Genomic DNA, 26,930 nt, shown 5'->3' with positions numbered 1-26,930 from the left:
TGGGCTCGGCCAGAGGAGGAAGGCCATGTGCTTTCTGGTTGAAGTCGAGTCTGGTGGCCTGGTGGAGACTGCGCTGCTGAGGCAGAGCTGGGGAGAGCGCGCATGGGCTGCGTGGCCAACCCCTCTGGTAGCTGATGCTCAAAGACACTGCAGTGCCCAGGACATCCGGGACCTCCCTGGGGCCCACCCGTGTGTCCTGCGCTGTGCTTGCCTGCGGGCTAGCCTGTGACCCGCGCTGTGCTCATCTGTGGGCTAGCCTGTGACCTGGCAGAGAGCCACCAGATGTCTCGGGCTGAGCACCGCCCTCTGAGCGCCTTCACAGGAAGCCTTTCTCCTGGTGAGAAGAGATGCCAGCCTCTGGCATCTGGGGGCACTGGATCCCTGGCGGTGGCTAGGGCTAGGCAGCCCTAGTCTCTCCCCAGCCTGGGGGCCCCTTCCCAGCGGGTTGGCCCTGCTCCTTCTCCACCTGGGACCCTTCTTCCTCCTAGCTGGGCCCTGGAAGTTCTGCAGGACCTGCCGTCCCCCTCCCTGGCCTCCAGGTATCTTGACCACCGCCCTGGCTCCCACTGCCATCCACTCCTCTCCTATCTGGCTGTTCCCTGGTCCCTGTCCCAGCCCCCCTCCCCCTCTCACGAGTTACCTCACCAAGGCCAGAGGGAAGAGGGAAGAGGGAAGGAGGCCCTGGTCATACCAGCACGTCCTTCCACCTCCCTCAGCCCTGGTCCACCCCCTCGGCGCCGGCCTCAGAGCACAGCTCTCTCCAACCCAGGCCGCACACCGTCCATCCTCCCTGCCCCCACGTCCTTGCCACAGATCATGTCCGCCCTGACACACATGGGCCTCAGCCGTCTCTGCCCCAGTTAACTCCCCATCCATAAAGAGCACACGTCAGCTGACGTTAAAATAATTTGGATGGTTCCAGTGTAGACCTAAGTAGAAGCGGAAGCCACTGCCCCCACTGCACCTTGGTTTTTGGTGGCCTTGATAAACCATCTTCAGCCATGAAGCCAGCCGTCTCCCAGGCAGCTCCAGGGCAGGGCTTCCTGGGGAGCTGACTGATAGGTGGGAGGTGGCTGCCCCCTTGCACCCTCAGGTGACCCACACAAGGCCACTGCCGGAGGCCCTGGGGACTCCGGAATGTCAGTCATGACCCGCCCCCAGGCCGCACACAGCCACGGCTTTACAGATGCCGGCCTCCAGGGGACCTGTCTGTCTGCCACACGGAGTCCCCACAGGGTGCCCCCCCCAGGGGAGCTGACTCTTGGACTGAGATCAGCTGGCAGCTCTGGACTGTCATTCCCCGAGGGAGCGGTGCCCTCATCCCACAGGCCTCCCCATGTGTGTCTGTGTCCGCTTGAGCTTGCTGAGACATTCAATCTGTTGGTTTCTGCTGTACCGCCTACCCACCCTGTTGGTGATGCTTTGCTCCTGTTGCTAAAGACAGGAATGCCCAGGACCCTGAGTGTGCAGGTGCCCGCTGGCTCTCACGTCCGAGCTGCTGAACTCCGCTGGGTCCTGCTTACTGACCGTCTTTGCTCTAGTGCTGTCCGTGGAAGCTTTTCCTGGAATACAGCCCTCCCATCAACCCTCACAGCGCCTCCCCTCTTTGAGCCCCAGCAGATGCCGCACTCCGGCCTTTCCAGCAAGATTTTCCAGATGCTGTGCATACTCATCGTATTGATCACTTTTTTCTTCATGTCTGATTGTGATCTGTCGATTTCATGTTAGGAAAAGGAGTGACTTTTTTACCCTTAAGCCTTTGCTGAGCAAATGTCTGGGCCTTGCACAATGACAACGGGTCCCTGTTTTTCCCAGAGGCTCTTTTGTTCTGCAGGGATTGAAGACACTCCAATCCCACAGTCCCCAGTTCCCCTGGGGCAGGGCTGGCAGAATTTCGACAACACATTTTTCCACCCTGAATAGGGTGCGCTCCTCATGGCAGCTGGGAACCACTGTCCAATCAGGGCCTGGGCTTACACAGCTGCTTCTCATTGCATTACACCCTTAATAAAATAATCCCATTTTATCCTCTTTGTCTCTCTGTCTTCTTCTCTCTCTGCCTCTCCTCTTCTCGCTCCTCTCTCATCTCCAGGTGCAAATAGTCTACAAACCAGTTGACCTGAGCAAGGTGACCTCCAAGTGTGGCTCATTAGGCAACATCCATCATAAACCAGGTAGCCCTGTGGAAGGCGAGGGTTGGGATGGGAAGGTGCACGGGGTAGAGGAGTCCTGGCGAGGCTGGAACTGCCCCAGACTTCGAAAGGGGCTGGAAAGGATTTGTTGGGTAGACCATCAAGGAGAGTTGAGTGTGGAACTTGCGGGAGCGCAGGAGGCGTGGTGGCTCCAGCTCACTCCTGCCCAGGCCATGCTGGCCAAGACAAGGTGAGGCGGGAGTGAAGTCAAATAAGGCAGGCACAGAAAGAAAGCACATGTTCTTGGCTGGGTGCGGTGGCTCATGCCTGTAATCCCCCAGCACTTTGGGAGGCCAAGGCAGGCGGATCATGAGGTCAGGAGATTGAGACCATCCTGGCTAACACGGTGAAACCCCATCTCTACTAAAAATACAAAAAATTAGCCGGGCATGGTGGCGGGCACCTGTAGTCCCAGCTACTCAGAAGGCTGAGGCAGGAGAATGGCGTGAACCCAGGAGGCGGAGCTTGCAGTGAGCCGAGATGGCGCCACTGCACTCCAGCCTGGGCGACAGAGCGAGACTGTGTCTCAAAAAAAAAAAAAAAAAAAAAAGCACATGTTCTCGCTTATTTGTGGGATCCAGGAGATAGAGAATAGAAGGATGATTATCAGAGGCTGGGAAGGGTAGTGAGGGGATGGTGGGGGGATGGTTAATGGGTACAAAAAAAAAATAGAATAAGACCTAATATTTGATAAGTGCAACAGGGTGACTATAGTCAATAATAATTTAATTGTACATTTAAAAATAACTAAAAGATAGCCAGATGCACTGGCTTACGTCTGTACTCCCAGCACTTTGGGAGGCCGAGGTGAGCATTTGAGACCAGCCTGGCCAACATGGTGAAACCCCATCTCTTCTAAAAATACAAAAATTAGCTGGGTGTGGTGGCGGGCACCTGTAATCTCAGCTACTCGAGAGGCTGAGGCAGGAGAATCACTTGAACGTGGGAGGCAGAGGTTGCAGTGAGCCGAGATCTTGCCACTACACTCCAGCCTAGGTGACAGAGCAAAACTCTGTCTCAAAAATAAAAATAACTAAAAGAATATAAATGGATTGTTTGTAACACAAAGGATAAATGTTTGCGGGGATGGATACCCCATTTTCCATGATGTGATCATTACACATTGTGTTTTTGCATCAAAACATCTCATGAACCCCATAAATATATATACCTACTATGTACCCACAAACATTTTTTAAAAAAAATTTTTCAAGGTGAAGAGGGAGGCAAGATGCTGGCCTTAAGCCCTACCCCGTGATTCTCCCAGCAAGCTGTCCACAGGTCCTCTCAGGCTTGAGGTGCAGCTATATGGATGTATGAGCTTGCCAACATGGGGGGCACTTCACCATCGGCAGCAGCTACAGCACAGGAACCCTGGGTCACGGCCATGTCCCCTCTGTGACTTTGTTTAAACAGAAAATGATGCTCTGGGCTGGCCGCGGTGGCTCACGCCTGTAATCCCAGCACTTTGGGAGGCTGAGGTGGGCAGATCACGAGGTCAGGAGATCGAGACCATCCTGGCTAACACGGTGAAACCCCATCTCTACTAAAAATACAAAAAATTAGCCGGGCGTGGTGGAGGGCGCCTATAGTCCCACCTACTTGGGAGGCTGAGGCAGGAGAATGGTGTGAACCCGGGAGGCGGAGCTTGCAGTGAGCCGAGATCGCGCCACTGCACTCCAGCCTGGGCGACAGAGTGAGACTCCATCTCAAAGAAAAAAGAAAATAAAAAAAATACTTGACTTACTGGAAGCCAACCAATGTATAATTTAGAATAATTTCTCCTGGGTTGAGCTGTCATTTACCTTTGCAGTATCTCAAGAGGAAGGGTTTACTGTGTAAATATTGATGCACACTTTGATTAGATAGATGAAGCAAACTATTTTCAAGCACTTTTCAAGGACTTACTTGTATCCAAACAGCATTCTAAAGGAAAGTCTTACCTAATTCTAAAGGCTGGTCTCTACTTGGAACCTCTTGCTTGGCCCTGGTTCAAGTCCTGCTGCAAACCTGGGAGTCCCGTCACTGTCTTCTTCCCTGCAGAGCAGTGGCACCCGATCTAATTTTTGCTGTGCCCCAGCAGCCTCTGGCACTTTGCCCTGTAGACCACAGACCTCATGTAATGTGTGCTAAGTCCACAGAACCGCGGAAGATGATGGCAAGATGCTCTTGTGTGTGTTGTGTTCTAGGAGGTGGCCAGGTGGAAGTAAAATCTGAGAAGCTGGACTTCAAGGACAGAGTGCAGTCGAAGATCGGGTCCCTGGACAATATCACCCATGTCCCTGGCGGAGGAAATAAAAAGGTAAAGGGGGCGGGGCGGGTTGGATGCTGCACTTGGGTATGGGCATTAATCAAGTCGAGTGGACAAAGACTGGTCCAGTTCCCAGAGGAGGAAAACAGAGGCTTCTGTGTTGACTGGCTGGATGTGGGCCCTCAGCAGCATCCAGTGGGTCTCGACTGCCTGTCTCAATCACCTTCACCAGGAGCTTTAGCACATTTCACAGCTGGGCTCCAACCTGGAGAGGCTGACTGATGGGTCTTAGGTGTAGCTCGGTTGCTGGAGTTTTTGTTTTTATTTATTTTTATGTATTTGAGGCAGGGTCTCTGTATTAGTCCATTCTCACACTGCTAATAAAGACATACCCAAGACTGCATAATTTATAAAGGAAAGAGGTTTAATGGACTCACAGTTCCACATGGCTGGGGAGGCCTCAAAATCATGGTGGAAAGCAAAGGAGAAGCAAAGGCATGTCTTACATGGCAGCAGGCAAGAGAGCGTGTGCAGGGCAACTCCCATTTATAAAACCATCAGACCTCATGAGACTTATTCACTGTCATGAGAACAGCATGGGAAAGACCTGCCCCCATGATTCAGTTACCTCCCACTGGGTCCCTCCCATGATACATGGAATTATGGGAACTACAATTCAAGATGAGATTTGGGTGGGGACACAGCCAGCCCATATCATTCTCCCTCTGTCATCCAGGCTGGAGTGCATTAGCATGATCTCAGCTCACTGCAGCCTCTACCTCCCTGGGTCAGGTGATCCTCCTACCTCAGCCTCCCAAGTAGCTGGAACTACAGGTACCTGCCACTATGCCCGGCTAAATATTTTGTATTTCCTGTGGAGACGAGGTTTTGCCATGTTGCCCAGGCTGGTCTTGAACTCCTGAGGTCAAGCAATATGACCACCTCAGCCTCCCAAGTGCTAGGATTACAGGTGTGAGCCACAGTGCTTGGCCTAAGTGGCTGCAGTTTTTAAAGTTCCCAGGTGATTCTTTAGTGCAGTCAAAAGTGAGAACTAGCTGGGTGCGGTGGCTCATGCCTGTAATCCCAGCACCTTGGGAGGCCAAGGTGGGCAGATGGTTTGAGGTCAGGAGTTCAAGACCAGCCTGGCCAACATGGTAAAACCCCATCTCTACTAAAAATACAAAAGTTAGCTGGGTGTGGTGGTGCATGCCTGTAATCCCAGCTACTTGGGAGGCTGAGGCATGAGAATCGCTTTAACCCAGGTGGCAGAGGTTGTAGTGAGCCAAGGTCGTGCCACTGCACTCCAGTCTGGGGAACAGAGTGAGACTCCATCTCAAAAAAAAAAAAAAAAAAAAAAATGAGAACCACTGTCCTAGGCCCTGATGTTTGTAGACAACTAAAAAAGGAAGTGGACATCCCCAGTCACCTGTGGCACACCAAGAACACATGGGAACATAACCTAATTTTCTAAATGGGTTACTAGGCACTTAGAGCAAAACAGTGATGCTGAAATCCTGATTTCAGGAAAGCCTCTGCCTGCCTGTCATGGAAGTGTCCACACGAGGTTCCTGGGGCCTTGGTGTCCCCAGCAGTTTCTAGTCTCCAGGTCTTGCTGTGGGCGTCTGTGCAGTGAGGGTGTGTGTGGCGCTAAGCGAGATCTGTCTAGGCCTGGCACAGGATGCGGTCTGGTAGCTGCTGCTTCTCTTCTGCAGAAACGCAGCCAAGCACCCTCTGGGGTTTCCTGCCCACACCCAGCCTGAAGTTCTGGGAGTGGCTCACTTTCCAACCTTCAGGGTCTCCCAGGAGCTGACTGGGGAGTGGTGGAGGGAAAAGGATTGTATTAGTCTGTTTTCATGCTGCCGATGAAGACCTAGCCGATACTGGGCAATTTACAAAAGAAAGAGGCCTGATGGAGTTCTAGTTCCACGTGGCTGGGGAGGCCCCACAATCGTGGCGGAAGGTGAAAGGCTTGTCTCACATGGCGGCAGACAAGAGAAGAGAGCTTGTGCAGGGGAACTCCCCTTTATAAAGCCATCAGATCTCGGGAGACTTACTCACTCTCATGAGAACACTATCATGAGAACGTAGGGGCAGGGAAAACCCACCCCTACCATTCAATCCTGTCCCATCGGGTCCCTCCCACAACGTGTGGGAATTGTGGGAACTATAATTCAAGATGAGATTTGGGTGGGGTCACAGCCACACCGTATCGGGGTGTCCCAGAAAGGGTGTGGGATCTGAGACCCGGCTCGGCGTGAGGAAGTTTGCTTCTCGAGGTGGCCCAGTGGGGTGGAAGTGGCAGCCAGGCTGTCTCTCCACCAGGCCACTCAGGTGGCAGCTGAGAGACCCCTGCCCTGGTCAGTCTCCGCCCTCCCTTCTTGCCACTGCATCTGGTTCTGAACAGATGGGCACCCTCATCTGTTGTGATAAATGTCTAACCATGTAGTTTTGTGAGAAGTGTTTGCTGCAGATGCTGTAAACTGTGGCCGGGGCAGACCTCACCTCCAGACAGGCCCTGAGGCTGGCGAGGGCACTGGCCCGTAGTAGCTGGCCGAGAGCTCTCAGGTTGTGCCACGCAGGACACAGGGATACTTTTCAGTGCCTGGGTCACTGTCCAAAGTGAGAAAACAGGGAGGGACCAGGAGGCTGCCCGCCTCAAGGGATGTGGGGGCCGGGCCCAGTTATCTGAGGAAGCAGTCAGCTTCTCTGCTGTTTCCACCACCCAGGCCTCCCCTGGTCTAAGGCAGGGCCTCCCAGCCTTGGGACGCTTTAAAGATACCTGGGCCTGGCCCCATCCCCATAGTCTGACTGAGTGGGTCGGGATAGGGGCATGGGCATTGGCGATTTCCTGGGTGAAGGGAGGCCCCCTGCAGTCTCTGGAAGCTTCTCTGTGTTAGGAAGAGCTCTGGGCTTGACTCTGCTTGGAGAGTCAAGATCCGCAAATCCTCTCAGCCTCAGTTTCTCCTTCAGCAAGATGAAATGGAAATGCTGTATCTACGTCCCAGGGTGGTTGTGAGACCCCCCCAAAAAAACAGTGTTCTGGAAGGTTCCTGGTGCGTTGCAGTCCTCTAAGAACCTGAGTTAGAGCCATGCTGAGTCTCGGCTTCTTGGCTCCTTCTGTTTCCAACTCATCCATGTGATGGCTCAGGAAGGGTGGGCAGGGCCCTGCCCCTACTCAGAAAACACCATCCTGGTCCCAGGGATCCCCGCAGCGTTAGTCCTGTTTTCCGTGTGTTGAGAAAAATTGCTAACAAGCAGTGGGGCACACCACCAGCCTCCTGGGTTCCTTTCAGTTTGGGGATTTTTGGACATTCCCAGGAATGTCACCTTTCTCTTAAAAAACACTTCAAAAAACATTAACATAAATATTTTTATCAAAGCCTGTATTAAATGGTCTTTCAAGAAAATACAGTAACAGGCCAGGCATGGTGGCTCACACCTGTAACCCCAGCACTTTGGGAGGCCAAGGCAGGCAGATCACCTGAAATCAGGAGTTCGACACCAGCCTGGCCAATGCAGCAGAATCCCGTCTCTACAAAAAATACAAAAATTAGCTGGGTGTGGTGGCACACACCTGTAGTCCCAGCTACTCGGGAGGCCGAGGCAGAATTGCTTGATCCCAGGAGGTGGAAGTTGCAGTGAGCTGAGATTGCGCCACTGCACTCCAGTCTGGGTGACAAGAGTGAAACTTTGTCTTAAAAAAAAAAAGAAAAAGAAAAAGCAAATACACTAATAGAGAACAATCTGTTTTTCAAAGTAGTGACTGCAAATGAACAAAATATGCATCTAGCTTAAACGGGAGCCTGGTTTTCTCTATGCCCATTCAAGCCTGCTGCAATAGGGGCCCTTCAGCCTGGATCCATGGACTCCTAAAATATAATGGAAAATGGCTGTGTGGGTGTGAGTGTGGGTGGACATGTGCACACATATTTTTGGCTTTACCAGATGCTCAAAGAGCCTAGGACCCAACAAGGGCGGAGGATAACCCTGTCGGCCGCTTCAGGGTCATCAGGAATTACTGCGCGCTGCTCACTTCTCCAGTGAACGCCTTCTGCTTCTGTGTTTCCTGGTATCCTTTGGGGCTCCTGGCTAGGTCATGTGTTTCTCTACTTTCAAAAGGGCTTCAGCCAGGCACAGTGGCATGAGCCTGTAGTCCCAGCTGCTCGGGAGGTTCAGGTGGGAAGATTGCTTGAGCCCAGGAATTTGAGGCCAGCCTGGGCAAGTAGATAGATAGGTAGATGATTGATTGATTGATAGATAGATAGATAGATAGATAGATGTATAATAGATGGATAAATAAGTCGCTAGACAGACTCCATCCTAAATCACCCATCCACCCACCCACACATAAAAAGGCCTTTGTCATGTCATGTTTTGTGGCCCACCTGCCAGTGCTGCCCACAGTTGCCGCCCCTCCAAACTCATCAGTCACTGGCAAACAGGAGGAATGTGTGTGGCTCATGTCTGGGCATCAGTGGCTCTGGGACACATCCTTGAACTTCTCCAGCTTCTCCTTCCACATTTTCCTTTGCAATCTGACAATATCTATCAAAATAAAATGCACATGCCTTTTGACCTAAGAGCTCCACTTCTAGGACACACTTACAGGTGTGTGACATGACGTTCATTCAGGGTTATTTATCCGAGGTTGTTCATACACACCATTGCCTGTAATCACTAAAGGCGGGGGCAGCCTAGGCATCCATCCACAGAGGAGTAGACGCCTTTGGATACATCCGTGGTGGTGGAATACTAAGCCTGTGTACATATACACCCACACATGTGTTTGTTTATGTGTGGAGTATCTCTGCAGGGTACACAAGAAACTTAAAATGATCCTTGTCTCTGGGGAGGGTACCTGGGTGCCTGGGAGGCAGGTCAGGGGAGGAGTGGGCACAGGGATCATGAATTGGAAGACAATAAAAACAACAGCTTCTGGCCAGGCACAGTGGCTCACGCCTGTAATGGCAGCACTCTGAGAGGCCGAGGCGGGTGGATTGCTTCCGTCCAGGAGTTCGAGACCAGCCTGGGCAACATAGTGAAACCCCGTTTCTATTAAAAATACGAAAAACTAGCCAGGTGTGGTGGCATGCACCTGTAATCCCAGCTACCCGGGAGGCTGAGGTGGGAGAATCACCTGAGCCTGGGAGGTTGAGGCTGCAGTGCGGTGAGATTGCACCACCTCACTCTAGCCTGGGTGATAGAGCAAGACCCTGTCTCAAAAACAAACAAAAAACAGTCCCTGGCACTGTGGGCCGGGCCTGGCAGGGCAGTTGGCAGGGCTGGTCTCTCTTTCTCTGGCACTTCATCTCACCCTCCCTCCCTTCCTCTTCTCCTTGCAGATTGAAACCCACAAGCTGACCTTCCGCGAGAACGCCAAAGCCAAGACAGACCACGGGGCGGAAATCGTGTACAAGTCGCCGGTGGTGTCTGGGGACACGTCTCCACGGCACCTCAGCAATGTCTCCTCCACCGGCAGCATCGACATGGTAGACTCGCCCCAGCTCGCCACGCTAGCCGACGAGGTGTCTGCCTCCCTGGCCAAGCAGGGTTTGTGATCAGGCCCCCGGGGCGGTCAATAATCGTGGAGAGAAGAGAGAGTGAGAGTGTGGAAAAAAAAAGAATAATGACCCGGCCCCGCCCTCTGCCCCCAGCTGCTCCTCGCAGTTCGGTTAATCGGTTCATCACTTAACCCGCTTTTATCGCTCAGCTTTGGCTCGGGACTTCAAAATCAGTGATGGGAATAAGAGCAAATTGCATCTTTCCAAATTGATCGGTGGGCTAATAATAAAATATTTTTTAAAAAACATTCAAAGACATGGCCACACCCAACATTTCCTCGGGCAATTCCTTTTGATTCTTTTTTTTTCCCCCTCCATGTAGAAGAGGGAGAAGGAGAGGCTGTGAAAGCTGCTTCGGGGGGATTTCAAGAGACTGGGGGTGCCCACCGCCTCTGGCCCTGTCGTGGGGGTGTCACAGAGGCAGCGGCAGCAACAAAGGATTTGAAACTTGCTGTGTTCATGGAGCCACAGGCAGACGATGTCAACCTTGTGTGAGTGTGACGGGTGGGGGTGGGGCGGGAGGCCACGGGGGAGGCCAAGGCAGGGGCTGGGCAGAGGGGAGAGGAAGGACGAGAAGGGGGGTGGGAGAGGAAGCCACATGTTGGAGAGGAGATGCCCTCCTCCGCGCCACTGGGAGGGCCAAGGCCTCGGCCACCTGCAGTGTCTCAGACTGAACAGCTGCCTGTCCTTGGTGGCCAGGGCCTGCTGCGAGTTGGTGTGCCACCCTCTGCAGGGCAGCCTGTGGGAGAAGGGATGGCGGGTAAGAAGAGATGGCAAGCTGGCGGGAGGGTGGCACCCCGTGGATGACCTCCTTGGAAAAGACTGACCGTGATGTCGGAGGGCGCTGGCCTCTTCCTCCCTCCCTGCAGGGTAGGGGGCCTGAGCCGAGGGGCTTCCCTCTGCTCCACAGAAACCCTGTTTTATTGAGTTCTGAAGGTTGGAACTGCAGCCATGATTTTGGCCACTTTGCAGACCTGGGACTTTAGGGCTAACCAGTTCTCTTTGTAAGGACTTGTGCCTCTTGGGAGACGTCCACCCGTTTCCAAGCCTGGGCCACCGGCATCTCTGGAGTGTGCAGGGGTCTGGGAGGCGGGTCCCGAGCCCCCTGTCCTTCCCACGGCCACTGCAGTCACCCCTGTCTGCCCCACTGTGTTGTCGTCTGCCATGAGAACCCAGTCACTGCCTATACCCCTCATCACGTCACAATGTCCAAATTCCCAGCCTCACCACCCCCCTTCTCAGTAATGACCCTGGTTGGCTGTGGGAGGCACCTACTCCATACTGAGGGTGAAATTAAGGGAAGGTAAAGTCCAGGCACAAGAGTGGGACCCCAGCCTCTCACTCTCAGTTCCACTCATCCAACTGGGTCCCTCACCACGAATCTCATGACCTGATTCGGTTCCCTGCCTCCTCCTCCCATCACAGATGTGAGCCAGGGCACTGCTCAGCTGTGACCTTCGGTGTTTCTGCCTTGTTGACGTAGAGAGCGCCCTTTCCCCCGAGAAGGCCTGGCCCCTTCCTGTGCTGAGCCCGCAGCAGGAGGCTGGGTGTCCTGGTTGTCGGTGACGGCACCAGGATGGGCGGGCAAGGCACCCAGGGCAGGCCCACAGTCCCGCTGTCCCCCACTTCCACCCCAGCTTGTGGCTGCCAGCCTCCCAGACAGCCCAGCCCGCTGCTCAGCTCCACATGCATAGAATCAGCCCTCCACACCCCAAAAAGGGGAACACACCCCCTTCGAAATGGTTCTTTCTCCCCGGTCCCAGCTGGAAGCCATGCTGTCTGTTCTGCTGGAGCAGCTGAACATATACATAGATGTTGCCCTGCCCTCCCCATCTGCACCCTGTTGCGTTGTAGTTGGATTTGTCTGTTTATGCTTGGATTCACCAGAGTGACTATGATAGTGAAAAGAAAAAAAAAAAAAAAAAAAAAAAGGACGCATGTATCTTGAAATGCTTGTAAAGAGATTTCTAACCCACCCTCACAAGGTGTCTCTCACCCCCACGCCGGGACGCGTGTGGCCTGTGTGGCACCGCCCTGCTGGGGCCTCCCAAGGTTTGAAAGGCTTTCCTCAGCATCCGGGACCCAACAGAGACCAGATTCTAGCATCTAAGGAGGCCGTTCAGCTGTGAAGAAGGCCTGAAGCACAGGATTAGGACTGAAGCGATGACATCTCCTTCCCTACTTCCCCTTGGGGCTCCCTGTGTCAGGGCAGAGAGTAGGTCTTGTGGCTGGTCTGGCTTGCGGCACGAGGATGGTTCTCTCTGGTCACAGCCCGAAGTCCCACAGCAGTCCTAAAGGAGGCTTACAACTCCTGCATCACAAGAAAAAGGAAGCCAGTGCCAGCTGGGGGGATCTGCAGCTCCCAGAAGCTCCATGAGCCTCAGCCACCCCGCAGACTGGGTTCCTCTCCAAGCTCGCCCTCTGGAGGGGCAGCCAGCCTCCCACCAAGGGCCCTGCGACCACAGCAGGGATTGGGATGAATTGCCTATCCTGGATCTGCTCCAGAGGCCCGAGCCACCTGCCTGAGGAAGGATGAGTCGGGAGACACCGTTCCCAAAGCCTTGACCAGAGCACCTCAGCCCACTGACCTTGCAAACTCCATCTGCTGCCATGAGAAAAGGGAAGCCGCGTTTGCAAAAAATTGCTGCCTAAACTCAGCAGCCTCAGGCTCCATTCTGCCACTTCTGGTTTGGGTACAGTTAAAGGCAACCCTGAGGGACTTGGCAGTAGAAATCCAGGGCATCCCCTAGGGCTGGCAACTTCGTGTGCAGCTAGAGCTTTCCCTGCAAGAAGTTTCCGGGCCCAGAACTCTCCACCAGGAGGCTCCCTGCTGTTCGCTGAGTCCCAACAATTCTCATAAGTGAAGGGATCTGAGAATGAGGAGGAAATGTGGGGTAGCGATTTGGTGGTGGTTAGACACATGCCCCTCTCATTACTGCCAACAGTTTCGGCTGCATTTTTCACGTACCTCGGTTCCTCTTCCTGAAGTTCTTGTGCCCTGCTCTTCAGCACCGTGGGCCTTATACGGCAGGCTCTTGGGGCCAGCCTAAGATCATGGTTTAGGGTGATCAGTGCTGGCAGATAAATTGCAAAGGCACGCTGGCTTGTGACCTCAAATGACAATCCCCCCAGGGCTGGGCACTCCCCCCTCCCCTCACTTCTCCCACCTGCAGAGCCAGTGTCCGTGGGTGGGCTAGATAGATATACTGTATGCCGGCTCCTTCAAGCTGCTGACTCACTTTATCAATAGTTCCATTTAAATTGACTTCAGTGGTGAGACTGTATCCTGTTTGCTATTGCTTATTGTGCTATGGGGGGAGGGGGAGGAATGTGTAAGATAGTTAACATGGGTAAAGGGAGATCTTGGGGTGCAGCACTTAAATTGCCTCGTAACCCTTTTCATCATTTTAACCACATTTGCTAAAGGGAGGGAGCAGCCACGGGGTTAGAGGCCCTTGGGGTTTCTCTTTTCCACTGACTGACAGCCTTTCCCAGGCAGCTGGCTAGTTCCCCATTCCCTCCCCAGCCAGGTGCAGGCGTAGCAATATGGACATCTGGTTGCTTTGGCCTGCTGCCCTCTTTCAGGGGTCCTAAGCCCACAATCATGCCTCCCTAAGACCCTGGCATCCTTCCTTTTAAGCCGTTGGCACCTCTGTGCCACCTCTCACACTGGCTCCAGACACAGCCTGTGCTTCTGGCAGCTGAGATCACTCACTTCCCCCTCCTCATCTTTGTTGGAGCTCCAAGTAAAGCCACGAGGTCAGGGCGAGGGCAGAGGTGATCACCAGCGTGTCCCATCTACAGACCTGTGGCTTTGTAAGACTTCTGATTTCTCTTCAGCTTTGAAAAGGGTTACCCTGGGCACTGGCCTAGAGTCTCACCTCCTAATAGACTTAGCCCCATGAGTTTGCCATGTTGAGCAGGACAATTTCTGGCACTTGCAAGTCCCATGATTTCTTTGGTAATTGTGAGGGTGGGGGGAGGGACATGAAATCATCTTAGCTTAGCTTCCTGTCTGTGAATGTCTATATAGTGTATTGTGTGTTTTAACAAATGATTTACACTGACTGTTGCCGTAAAAGTGAATTTGGAAATAAAGTTATTACTCTGATTAAATATAAGGTCTCTATTCATGGATTCCAAGGACAAGAAAGTGATATAGAATGTCTATTTTTTAAGTTCTTTCCCACTCACCCTTAGAGAATTTAGTCCAGAACAGGAAATGACAATATTATTAAAAGCTGGACATCAGGATTAACAGCTCTCTCTGGGGCCCTGAAGGTGAGCGTTCTCAGACTTGATCATTTGCAGCTGATTCTCTCATTGTGATGCTGGCAAACCATCCTAGTCCAATTCAAAGGGCAATACAAAGCCTTGTGGCTGACCTCACGATGCGGCACTCAGTTTGCAAGACCGGTGCCAGTGTATGCAAACCTGAGAAGGTTGGGGATGAGGATATGGGATCTTTTGTCCCTGGAAATTTAGTCCAGAGGCCTAAATTTCACCAAGCCAATCAGCTTAATGAGTGGCTTAGATTCCTGCTAGGTTTAGAGCTGCCTTCTTCTTTCCTTTGGCACCTTATTATAGATTGAGGAGCATTTCTGCTAAACCAAGATAGGGATACCAGATAGCATCCTCCTAGCAATGCCACAAAGGAAAACAAAAACAAAACAGCAATCCATCAATATTATTCCTTAGTAACTACGCCAAGGTCGTGACACCGAATCCTTAGATTGTTTCAAAATACTACTTTTCTTTGATCTTCCTGATGTTTGCCACTGCAGGCAGATAGTTTAAGTAGAACAGATTTTAACTGCAGCTACAGAAGCAGCAACAGGCCCGCAAAGGAGAAGTGCTATCTCAGAAAGCATGGCTTTCAGAGCCACAAGAGACAGCCTCACTGGCTGTTTCAGCTTGACTGCCATGCAAAGAAGAGAGCATGAGGGAGAACCAGCCCCACCCACTGACTCATCTTGTATAAAGAAAAGCACCTACCAGCAGCCTAGGCTACATAGTGAGGCACTATCTCCACAAAAAACCCAGGAAAATTAGCTGGGTATGGTGGCACAAGCCTACAGTCCCAGTTACTGGAGAGGCTCAGGTGGGAGGATCTCTTGAGCCCAGGAGATCCAGGCTGCAGTGAGCCAAGACTGCACCACTGCACTCCAGCCTGGGCCATCGAGCAAGATCCCATCTCAAAAAATTAAAAAAGAAAAGCATGTAACCTCCTCAGAAGAAAGATGCTATAATCTCAGGCAGCAGGGAAGAACCAACCCAGGCTCTATGCAAATTAGGTATCTCACTGACCCCCACCAAACCTCAGAAAAATTTAATGGTGAGAAGCAAAATCTCCTTTAAAGAGCAATTTAGAACGGACAGAAAATATACAGCTGACTTCACTAGAGAGAAAGTGGATCAACTGCTTTCACTCAACAAAAAGAAAAAGGAGACGATCAATACAGATCCCTTCACCTCCTGGCAGCCCTTACCCTCAGTGAAAAGCCACCACCATTCTCTCTCTGGTGGCCATCAGATGAACCTGTGGCATTCCCACAAGACAGAATGGAGATTTTCCAAGGTATAGAGCAAGTTAGAGTACCCCAAAGAATGGCGCCAGCCAGCCAGCTCCGAAGCTGCCAGCACTACCATACATACACAGTTCAGTAAGTCAAGAAACGCCTGGTACACCGCATTCTGTAACTTTTTTTTTTTATTTTTTTCAATTTTTCCTTCTTTTTTTTTTTAAGCACTAGTCTGTGCTTTGCGAACAGAATCAAGACATTAACAAAGATCAGCTTCTCTGAAGAAAAGCATTTCTATAGAACAAAGACAGCTACATGTTTCGCTGCCATTACACAGCTCCAAAGCAGGAAAAGAAAATATTTACAAAATACAAGTTTTTTTTTTTTCATTTTTTGTTTTTGTTTTTTTTTTTCAATGCTAAAAGGGTTATTCAGAATTTTCAACCTTATAAATAGAAGAAGCACTTTATGCATAGGGATATGGTGCATTATTGTATTTTTTTTTTTAAAGAAACAATGACAAACCCTTTAACTTGCAAACAGAAAAAAAAAATCACTAATGTTGAAAATTGTGAAAAAACCCCAACCATTAAGCAGTTGTCTACTATTTTTATACGATTACAAAATGGCCAAAAAAAAAGTCTTCTCCCCCCTCCCCCTTTTTGGTGATGTGATCATACAGGAGACAGGCACAAGGTTAACAGAGAAGGGTGAAGGGGGAACAATGGGAACCACAGCTAGGACCAGACAATGTTCCACAGGCAAGGGGAGCGTGAAAGACCAAGAGTGGAACTAACACCGACAGGGATCTGGATGTGAAGGAAACATGGCAAAGTGAATCAGAGGAAAAAAAAGAAAAAAAAATCACACAGGGAGATGGCTGCTCACTTCCCACAACCCCCCGTTTGCAGGGGAGTGGGAACAGAGGTTAAGTAGTCCTAACCCTACCTTCAGAGATCAGGATAGGTGGTAAAAAAAACATTCCGAGTGGAAGGACGGGTTGTGGGTGTGTATGTAGCATTGGAGAACGGACAGGGAAGGGTACCAAGGGGCATGATGAGGGGAACCTGAGCAGCCACAGCCAGGTTACTGCAGTTAAAGAGTCAAAACAGAGAAGACCAAATGCAGATGAAACAAAAAATAGGTCTCTAAGTTCTGGGTGAGAAGGGAAAGCTGTTCTGCCGGCTGAGCACTTGGTGAGAGCAGCTGGCAGTTACGGCAGAGAGGCTCTGGTGGGGATGTTACAGCACAAAAAACCAAGGGGGACCCAGCCAGGAGGGCCACAGCTGAGCCCAGCCACAGATGGGAGGGGAAGGGGTAAGAGCCCAGAGCACCCTGCCCCATTCCACCCTAGCCCGAGAAGGCCATGCTCAACTGGAGCCCTCTGCCCGCCAGGCTGTTCTGCCCTGCCCACAGGTGTGAGGGAGGGGGTGGTGGTCATCTAAGATTGGTAAGTCCAGTGATTCAACAGTGCAGAGGATGTGCCAGGACCAGGCCAGCAGGGTCTCATCCTGAACTTCTGTTTGCCAACGGGAGGAAGTGCTCAGGTGTGTGACAAGAAAACATGGAAACAAAAAACAAAAATTAAAACGAGAGAAAAAAATACCAAAGTAGGATCTAAATTCCTTAAGTTCACTAAAAACTGTGAAAATTTCCGGCATATGATGTTTGAATATCAAACGCAGAGATTTCTGAAGCTTTAATGCCAATAGTTAGTGAGTCTGTTTAGATTCTTGTCTCCCGCTCATCTGTGAGTTGGGCGCTGAGCTGTGGCTGCTGCCACCAGATGCCGACTCTTGAGGGGGACAGTGGGAGGCGAGGTGGGTGCCGCCTCTGTCTCCCGGCCAGTCTTGCTGCCTGAGGTGCGTCGAGTGCAGCGGGCTGCTCGCTCCTGTGCATCCAGCTGGTCCTCACACTCCACCTGGGGACTGTGCGCCAGGGGGAAGGTCCGCCGCTCCCAGGGCTGGACAGACTGTAGGCAGACAAGTTGCTCTGTGAGGACCCAGACCCAGCCAGCCTGCTTCCTGCTCCAAGGCCCTGCCACAAACCTTGTGGCCGGAGACTAGGACCAGTCTATCTAGCGTTCCTGGGACAGTCCAGGAACACCCCTCCTAGGGTGTACCCAGACAACCGTACTGATCATTTAGCAATGATAAATATAGTTCCACTGAATGTTGAGGAGGTCAATTTAAGTGCGGCCCTTTGTCCCTTCAAAAGAGGAGGGGATGGCTTATGATGTAGGTCCCTCTTCAGCAGATGCTGTCCCTTCCTGGTTCCATCCTCCAACCATGCCAACCCCACCCAAGGGCTATGTCCCTTACCTGTTCATCCAGACCCAGCTCTGGCGTGGAACAACGGGTATCCTCACTGGCTAAGTGTCGCGGAGTGTCCCGAGCCACAGGGGTGAGGGGCGCTGAGTGCAGTTCCGGGCTAATGGGGCTCCTAGGGGACTGACCATGAGAGTATTCTGACAAAGAGTGGCTACTGCTGACATCAGGGGAGGCAGGCTGGGGGGTGGAGGGGTTGGCACTGCCCAGCTGAGGGGTTGTCCGGCCGTCTGATGACCTGTAGGACCTGTACACCAAGGAATGCAAATCTGAGTGCCTGAGAAATGTTTACTTATGGGGGTAAAGGGCATGAAAAAAGCATCCCCACTGGAGGAGTTGAGGCAAACAAAGACCAACAGATTTTCCTTAGGATCCAGCAACTCTCATTTCTTTCCACTACTCTCTGGAGGGGTAGGGATACAACATCTACCATCCCAAGAAAAAAGCACGGCTGAACAGTGCAACGGGCGAGTCCATAGCAAAGTGCCTAGTGAATTCGGGAAGTTAGGGAGATTCGTGTAGGCTTTGAAAACTGTAGTCAAAGAAAAAAAAGTAAAACAAAAGTTCGCAAAACTTTCTACTTGAGAATCCCAAGGGTTTCTGCCACTGTTAACAATAAATGGAGACAGGGTAGTGATGGACGTCAAGAGGGGGCAGTTTCTTCAAGTGGCATCACAAAGCCACTGTCCAAAGGAAGGTTAACTTGTAGTGAGGACTTCCAAGCTCCCCTGGGTTGAATCACTAAGACCCCCCAACTGTCTTCCAAATGCCACAGATCATGGGAATTCATCAGAATTGAACAGTGACTCCTCAGCAAGGATCCAGCACTTGGCTCCTTGTATCTCCACCAGTTCCAATAAACACCAAGGAACTTCTGAGCTCTTTGCCACTGCCAGTAGATGAGTATGATGAGCAACCAAGAGGCAGTAGCAATTCCACAGACTCAAGTAGGGCCCGAACTCCCTGTCCACCCTCTCTCCACAGGCCCCAGGGACCCATGCCTGCCCCATCACCTGCTGCCCCGCCGCTGGGGCGGCACACTCGTGGTCCACAGCCACCGTGCCCTCTCCATCTCCTCACATTTGGCATGCAGGGCGGCGAAAGCTGCATCAGATAGGTCTTCAATCTGCAATAGAGCAGCTTCATCGATCTCGTCTTTTCTCCAGGAGTTAAGAACCAGTCCCACCCCATTCTACGTTCTACCCGGTCACAAGAGAATACAAGGAGCTTGCACTTGACACCCACAGGTCTTGAGGCCACAGGTCTTTAGTGTGTGTGCGTGCGTGTGTACACACGTGTTCTTCTAACAGAAGAACCAGGCCATTACCTCCTCATTCTCCTCATCAGGACTCCCCTTCAGAGACTGAAGATCAACCTCCCGCCAGCTGCAAAACCAAGAGTAGACAATCATGAGACGGCAAGCAGGCTACAACCGGGGGCAGGGTCAAAGTGTCCATGCAAGGATGAGAACCCTGCACCCGTGGGTGACACTGCTCTCTGCCAGGTAGACTCTGCTCTATCACAGCTCAGTCTCCTTACCCCATCAAGGCCTGTGAAATTGGCCACCTACTCAAATGCCCACAAAGGCCAGAAATGAGAGAAGCGGCTTAGGGTAGGGCTGAGGCTGAGAGACTGTGACAAACTCAAGAAAAGAAACCTGTTTAAAGGGGACCACCACTGTTCAGGACCAGCTGATTGCTCCCATCTGGAAATGCACATCCAGGGTTGCCTAATCTGTTTGGCAACAAAAGCCGGAAACAAAGATTTTTATGTGAAATCCTGCTTTGATGTTGACAACAAATTCAGTATTTTTTTTTTTTTTTTTGAGACGGAGTCTCGCTGTGTCGCCCAGGGTGGAGCACAGTGGCCCATGGTCTCTGCTCCCTGCAAGCTCCGCCTCCCAGGTTCACGCCATTTTCCCAAGTAGCTGGGACTACAGGCACCCACCACCATGCCCAGCTGGTTTTTTGTATTTTTTTTAGTAGAGACAGGGTTTCACCATGTTAGCCAGGATGGTCTGGATCTCCTGACCTTGTAATCCACCCGCCTCGGCCTCCCAAAGTGCTGGGATTACAGGCGTGAGTCACTGCACCCGGCCAAATTCAGTATTTTAAAACATACTGTATGTGTTGACAAAACCTGTCTCTAGACCAGTGAGTGAGTGGCCTACCAGGCTGTGACTGCTGGCTCGTTTGGTGTATTCCTATAATGGAACGAGAGAAAACTATATACATAAATAATTTTGTTCTTATCAGGTAAGAATTTCTCTTAATGAGAAGACAGAACCAAAGAAAAGGGCCCAAGTCTAGGTCAGAAGAGAAGAGGGAAAAAGGGCAATAGCAGGAAGAATGGGGAGAGGGACCAACTATTCTGAGCTTCTACCTGGGAGTAAGGATTTCCTTGTATTGCAGTTTCTCTACGCGGGTTGTTGCAGCAACAGACATTGGGATGACAATGTTGTTAATATCAAATGAGCTCTCTCCCCTTCTCCTCCTAACTGGCTGCTGCTGTAAGATAAAAATTAAGTTTAAAAGGGAGGTACAATTTTACGACATCAAATCATTCATCTAAGACTTAAAGCAGGATCACCAATAACCAGGCATCTGGGTCCTTGGGTTGAAGCTGAGCAGTGACCATAGGAGCTGCTCTTACCTAGGAGTCAGTCTTCAACAGCAAAAACCTTGCGTACTACGTGGTCGTGAGGAGTTATTCCTATTCATAAGTCCCACTGGTCACCCTCTTCCTTCAAGGGCTCATGTGTAAATTTCATAGGGGTGCGTACCTGGGATCTTAACTGTTGGGGTTTCTACTCCATATACACCTCTATTAACCTCCTCTCCTTTTGCAATCCTCATTTCCCTCCTTTATCCCCATTTATGACTTGAGACTCATAGTGGTCCCTCCCCAAAAAGCAATGCTTGAAAGCTTATCCTGAAAGATGCCCAAAGGGCAGGCCGATCTCAATAGATCATCTAACCTTGGTTGTCATGAATGCACCTCCTTCTCGAAGATCTGAACTCTTCAGCTCAATCTGCACCCACCATCTGCTCAGTCTTTATGTGATTTCCCCTCTTTTGGTGATTCTTGGGGAAACATCTGAGAGCTTTCTAGCTGTATCAAAGGAGATGAATGGAGGGAAACTGAAGAGGAGAACCTGACTATACTTCACATTCCTGGTGAAAGGAAATTTGCTTCTATAGGAAGTTGAGAAGACCAAACTCTTAAGAAAAATAAGACTTCCAAGGATCGAATATCAGAGGCAGAGGAAGGCATCTATAGTAGCTGGGAGACCAGGGAACTAAATGGCTTAAGTCTCTTGGATGGAAGAAAAAGCCTACTACCTGCTGCTGCCCAGATAGTTAATACCCTATCCTGAAACAGAAACTAGCAACTGAGCTGTGAGAGGCCAGAGTGAAACAGTGGCATAACAAACACGCTGTCATGGCAACAAAACAGCTGGAAAACACCTAAGAGGCTGCATTTACACCTAAACCACTAAGTGTGGTCAGCCCACTGGGAAGGGGTTGGTGGAGGAAGAAGTCCCCTACAACTAACCACTCTATCCTCTGTTCCTGGAGGGTGAGATACAATTTATTCATCCTATCATCTTAGGACATTCTCAGAGAATGTTGAAAGTCAGCACTTCCTGGGCCAGAGTTTCAGTCACTGTCATTTATAATTTCAGATGACCACAATGCCCTTTTCACTTCAATTTCTTTCTCTATCAAATTAGATGACGGTCAGTGACCTCAGAAATTTAGGATATCTGGTTAACCAAAATGGTTAAACAGACTTTTGGGAATCTTGCCTGAGTTCTGTAGCTGAGGATTAATGATCTCATACCCAGAGACCTCTGCCACTGCCAGATCTCTGCTGCAATTATACATCCCACTACAAGAAATGCATCTTAAGAAAGCCTCAAGAGAGAGAGCCTTCCCAGTATAAATGCGAATAAATGTGAAACTGCTGGCAGAAACAGGTATACACTTTCCCTGAAACTTCCTGGGCTTGTTGTTAGAACCTTCCAGAAAAAGATAGTGGAGCAGGTTGTGGGATGGTTCAATTGGCTCTGTATGTCATCCTCCGCCTAGACACACCCCTAATTCTGTCAGCTACTCATTTGGTGTAAATTAACTAGTATCTCCTATTTAGAGCCAGAGAGAGAGAGCAGGTGGTAAGAATAAAACTGATTCCCAAACTTGGTTGTATATCAGAAGCAAGATTAAGGAGTTTTTTTTTTTTTTTTGAGGCGGAGTGTAGCTCTGTCGCCCAGGCTGGAGTGCAGTGGCCGGATCTCAGCTCACTGCAAGCTCCGCCTCCCGGGTTCACGCCATTCTCCGGCCTCAGCCTCCCGAGTAGCTGGGATTACAGGCGCCCGCCACCTCGCCCGGCTAGTTTTTTTGTAGTTTTAGTAGAGACGGGGTTTCACCATGTTAACCAGGATGGTCTCGATCTCTTGACCTCGTGATCCGCCCGTCTCGGCCTCCCAAAGTGCTGGGATTACAGGCTTGAGCCACTGCGCCCGGCAAGATTAAGGAGTATTTAAAAAAAAAACCAAAAAACAAAAAAGGTTCTAGGACTCCCCCTGCTCTTTTATAAAATCAGAATCTTTTTGTTTGTTTGTTTAAGAGATGAGGTCTCACTGTATTGCCCAGGCTGGACTCAATCTCCTGGGCCGAAGAGATCTTCCTGAGTAGCTGGAGCTATAAGCATGCAAGATCACACCCAGCAACAAATCAGATCTTTAGAAGTGTTTGGTTTGTTTGTTTTGTTTTTTAAAGCTGCTGAGGTGATTCTGATGCAGCTACTGGCTTTTGGGAAGCACTCAAACACTCCCCCTCCTCCCTACCTTTCTCCAGTGGCCTCTGGCTTCTTTCCCTGATTTCAAGGACAGCTGGCCCTCTGTATCCATGGGTTCAACCAATTGTGGATTGAAAATATTTGGGGGGGAAAAATTGTGTCTGTACTTTACAGGTACAGATTTTTCTTGTCATTATTCCCTAAACAATACAGCATACTATTTATATAACATTTACACTGCATTAGGTATTATTAGTAATCTGGAGACGATTTTAAGTATATGGGATTTAAAGCATATGCATACATTATATGCAAATACTGTGCCATTTTATGTTAGGGACGTGAGCAACTATAGATTTTGCTATCTACGGGACGTCCAGAACCAATTTTCTTTTTTTGAGACAGAGTCTCACTGCGACGCCCAGGCTTGAGTGCAATGGCTTGATCTCCGCTCACTGGAACCTCCACTTCCCGGTTCAAGTGATTCTCCTGCCTCAGCCTCTACAGTAGCTGGAACTACAGGCACATGCCACCATGCCCAGTTAATTTTTGTATTTTTAGTAGGGATGGGGTTTCACCTTATTGGCCAGGATGGTCTTGAACTCCTGACCTCAAGTGATCCACCCGCCTCAGCCGCCTCCCCAAGTGCTGGGATTATAGGCGTGAGCCACTGCGCCTGGCCTATCTTCTTTTACATAAATCCAGAGTCTTTGAGAGCCTCAGGGGTTAGCATAGGGCTACACACAAAATTTTTACTCAATAAATAGTAAAAATTTCAAGTGATCCAGGCCTAATTTAACATTCTCCAGACACAGAAATATTGAAGTGCTAAGTCCTGAATCTCTGACTTCAGATTTTCTATCAGAATTAGTTTAGACTCTCTTTTATAAATACTGAAACTCTTTGCTGCTGGATAACTGAGTATGTGAGGGACACTACACACCTATTTAGATAAAATTTGTGGGTGAGGGGGATAAAGAAAGGGGAAGAGGAAAGAGACCATTTGGAAAAGATTGATTTGTAACAGCAAAGAGAGAACAATGTGAATTCCTACCTGACCACAGGAGCCTAGTGAGTCCATTTTATGAGCTTGGAAGTTTCCTGATCTAGGCTCTGAAGGAACTTCCTAAGTTGCCTCTGCAATACCCTCACCCAGGTTTAGCCTGTGTAGTGTAATGTTAAAAGAGCTGGCTCTACAGTCAGGCTGCCTGAGTTTGAATCATAATTATAACCCTCACAAGCTGCCTTCACAGTTTTCATGCATACAAAATGAAATCCACAGTACTAACCTACATCTCAAAAGGCATTGTAACATGTAACACATGTAAATCACTGATCACTGACATGTACTAAGTGTTCAATAAACATTATAGTTAGAGAGTTTTACATTTACCATTACATTATAATTATTTTACAAAAAGGACCTTTTGAGTAGGTACAGAGCAGCTACAGGTATATATGTTCAAAGAGGGCACACTTGAGGAATTAAAATATTAGAATGAAATTAAAGGAAATGTCTCTGGAATAGCTGTGCAAACTGCTTCCAAATGGAGTGTGCTATTGTAAAATCTGGTGTGTGCACGCCAAATGTCCTGCCATGGGGGCTGCTGGATCTGTAATTCTGCTCTGTATACCTAAAAAGCATGGACTCTGCCTTCTCCCTTCCCTTCTCTTCTGGTACCCTCAAGCCTAGTGTTTATTCTCAGTACTTCACCTCCACTCACCCGGAAAGTAAAACCAAGGAAATCAAACACTGCTTCCAATGCCCATGGAAATCTCCCCTCTACCCCTCCTCTCGTGTTCACTTCTTGGGCCAACAGGATTAGGGCCATGGAACTGTTGAGTCCTCTATGAAACTTAGCCCAACAGATCTTGAATAGTCACAGATCACCTTAAGAGTTTGTCCCTGCATCAAGCTTTCTATGGATGGCTCAGCATAATCCATCTCTACTATGAAAAACTCAAGAAAAACAACAGAAGGTCAAGTACCATGACTTTGACTTAAAAATGGTACAGACATACATACATACATCACGATGAGCTGAGTTCCTATAAATGCCCTGGGCTTTATAACCCACCCTCACACTGTCCTCTGGAGCCACCTGAGTGAGCTGTGACCTGCAGAGGGGGTGTCCGGCCAACTGCACACAGGTACTTACCGATGTGCTGGCTGTAACCTGTGAGTTAGAGCTGGCGGGTGCAGGGGAGTCTGAGGAGGTGGAGAGCTGTCGCACCAAGGGACTGTGTGGAGGATGGTGGGTGGCTGCCAAGTAGCTCGAACTGCTCATGTCTGTATGATGCTTCAACACTGCAGAAGTCAACAGAAAAGAGAAATACATGGCTATCTTAACCAGCGTTACTTCTAACACAAGCTTGGAATGGCAGCAATACATACTAAAGGCAAAAATGTTTTCTATGCCTAGAGGATAAAAAGGTGAAGCACACTAGTTGTGGGAAGTAGCGGCAGGGCAGAGGTTACTGTAGCAGTTAAGAAGTGACCTGCATTTAGAAGCAGTAGCGTCCCTCTACTCTGCCTTCCTAGAAAGTGAAGGACAAAGCTGGGGGCAATTAAGAGAAGGCTAGGCTGCCCCAGAAAGCCCTGAGCAGGTGCAGTTGCAGGTAGAGGTGCCACGGGCCTGGCCCTACCTTCACTTCTCTCAGATGAATGGTCTCGCAATCTCATTTTGCTGTGGTTTGGGTCATGCACGGGTGGCGGTGGGTTGAGCAAGCGCTCTGCTTTTGGCGCTGTCACTCGCTCCACCATGGGCACGGCCCCCACATCGTCTAAGTGCTGCCTGTGGGTCCTGTCAGGCCGGGTTTGGTGATGGGACAGCTCTGAAGAGGGGAACAGAAAAAGAGCTGTGAAATATGTCCTCTCAAATATTTTCTTATTTGAGTTCCAAGCTCTTGAGTTCTCTAGGCCAATGTTGTATACCCAAGGCAGCAGGACAGTCCTTCAGGACTGAAGTTTCTAGTAATTTGCACAATGGCTAGGATAGGCACAGGGAGCCCAGAACCAGAGAAACATGTCACCAGGATACAGAAGACACCTGACCGTAGATGAACCCAATGCTATGCCATTGCTGGCTGTTCACTGAGCATTTTGGGTCTTGTTCCAAGATCCATGGTGGCTAGAATAGCTCCCAAAGTCCATCTGAGAGCATCCAAGACAAGCAGAAGCAGTCACTGTGAGCTGAATTTATGTCAGTCAACTGCCTCTCCCACCCCCAACATGCATGCAAACTACAAATTCGAGAATATAAAAGGAATGAAAAGTCACTGATACTCTGGGGGACTTCCTGACTCCCTGACACTTACTGGCTGTTGTTAGGAAGGAGCTGACCAATTTGTGCCTGTCCTTACGAGCTGGATCTGGCAGACTGCCCGGCATGGGTGCTCTGTGCTTAAGCGATAACTTTTTGGGAGGTTTGATTTTGTCAAAAGGCTTGTTCTGCCACTGAGATTTCAGCATGCTCTGGAAATGCAGGCTTGTGGGAACATCTGTAAGAAACATAAAATGCTACAGGTTAGTCCAAACACCTGGCCTCTCTAGTGTTCAAGACCTACACTCCACCCTCCTTTTATTTGCCCAGTGGCCTGACACTTGGCAGGACAAGTGCTGTCATACGAAAGATCTGTTTATGTGAACATTACTGAAGGTCATTCATTCTATTTGCAAGCAGGTCACTTTTGCTTTTTACTTTCAAGTCCCAAGGGGGAAAAAACAAAACACCTTTTTGTTTTGGTTGATGGAGTTTTTGTTCTTGTGTCCTTGTTTGTTTGAAAACATCCTGTTTCTATTCTAGAGATTTAAAAACATATTTAAGCCTACTTCTTTTCTATCAATATAGAGTTAATCTGGATGCAATTATTCAACAATATTCATTATCTACGTTAAAAGGCACTGTACTGAGTACTACAGCCTCTCTCCAAATAAGAACTACACACCATTCTCCTTCCTTCCTCTGCAGCTCCGCCAATTCCCATCATGAGATTCCCAGGGATTTTCAGCTGACTAGTTAATGTTCAGTATCACAAATCAGCATCTTTTGGACTGAATTTTTTATGCTGTTTCTTATCTTTCCATTTTCTTAGATTTTTTCCAAGAATATATCCTTGAGTAATTCCTTTAGGAAAGGAATTTCTAGATTTAAACCATTTTCCTCTCAAACATTTAAAAAAGCTATTCTTCCATGTGTTCTAATATCCAGTGCTGTATTTAAGAGGGAATCGGTTTCTTTCTTATTTGTAGGTGGTCTGGTTTTTGCCTTCTAAGC

General features: G+C 49.8%; 2 protein-coding genes across 33 annotated transcripts in view; one reads left to right on the top strand and one right to left on the bottom strand.

Moving 5' to 3' along the window:
* The window catches only part of MAPT (microtubule associated protein tau), a 126,135-nt gene extending 115,883 nt beyond the window's left edge, over nucleotides 1-10,252 (top strand). For all 13 annotated transcript variants that reach the window (XM_008012263.3, XM_008012261.3, XM_073005173.1 and 10 more), the window contains 3 exons: nucleotides 2,093-2,174; nucleotides 4,382-4,494; nucleotides 9,786-10,252. In XM_008012263.3, coding sequence (XP_008010454.1) covers nucleotides 2,093-2,174; nucleotides 4,382-4,494; nucleotides 9,786-10,001 — 411 coding nt within the window. In that variant the 3' untranslated portion in view covers nucleotides 10,002-10,252. The remainder of the gene's footprint in view (nucleotides 1-2,092; nucleotides 2,175-4,381; nucleotides 4,495-9,785) is intronic.
* A 2,724-nt stretch (nucleotides 10,253-12,976) lies between these two features.
* KANSL1 (KAT8 regulatory NSL complex subunit 1) overlaps nucleotides 12,977-26,930 on the bottom strand; it is a 199,745-nt gene continuing 185,791 nt past the window's right edge. For 8 of the 20 annotated variants that reach the window (XM_008012266.3, XM_073005163.1, XM_008012267.3 and 5 more), the window contains 8 exons: nucleotides 25,972-26,154; nucleotides 25,300-25,488; nucleotides 24,813-24,961; nucleotides 20,236-20,360; nucleotides 19,181-19,238; nucleotides 18,867-18,979; nucleotides 17,848-18,100; nucleotides 12,977-17,498 (listed from right to left, as the gene is read on the bottom strand). In XM_008012266.3, the coding sequence (XP_008010457.1) occupies nucleotides 17,271-17,498; nucleotides 17,848-18,100; nucleotides 18,867-18,979; nucleotides 19,181-19,238; nucleotides 20,236-20,360; nucleotides 24,813-24,961; nucleotides 25,300-25,488; nucleotides 25,972-26,154 (1,298 nt within the window). In that variant the 3' untranslated portion in view covers nucleotides 12,977-17,270. The remainder of the gene's footprint in view (nucleotides 17,499-17,847; nucleotides 18,101-18,866; nucleotides 18,980-19,180; nucleotides 19,239-20,235; nucleotides 20,361-24,812; nucleotides 24,962-25,299; nucleotides 25,489-25,971; nucleotides 26,155-26,930) is intronic. The other 12 variants (XM_008012270.3, XM_073005164.1, XM_073005161.1 and 9 more) reach the window with 3 other exon arrangements.

Source organism: Chlorocebus sabaeus, chromosome 16 (assembly GCF_047675955.1).
Source record: "Chlorocebus sabaeus isolate Y175 chromosome 16, mChlSab1.0.hap1, whole genome shotgun sequence".
NCBI lineage: Eukaryota > Metazoa > Chordata > Mammalia > Primates > Cercopithecidae > Chlorocebus > Chlorocebus sabaeus.
This window is presented reverse-complemented; position numbering and strand designations above follow the sequence as displayed.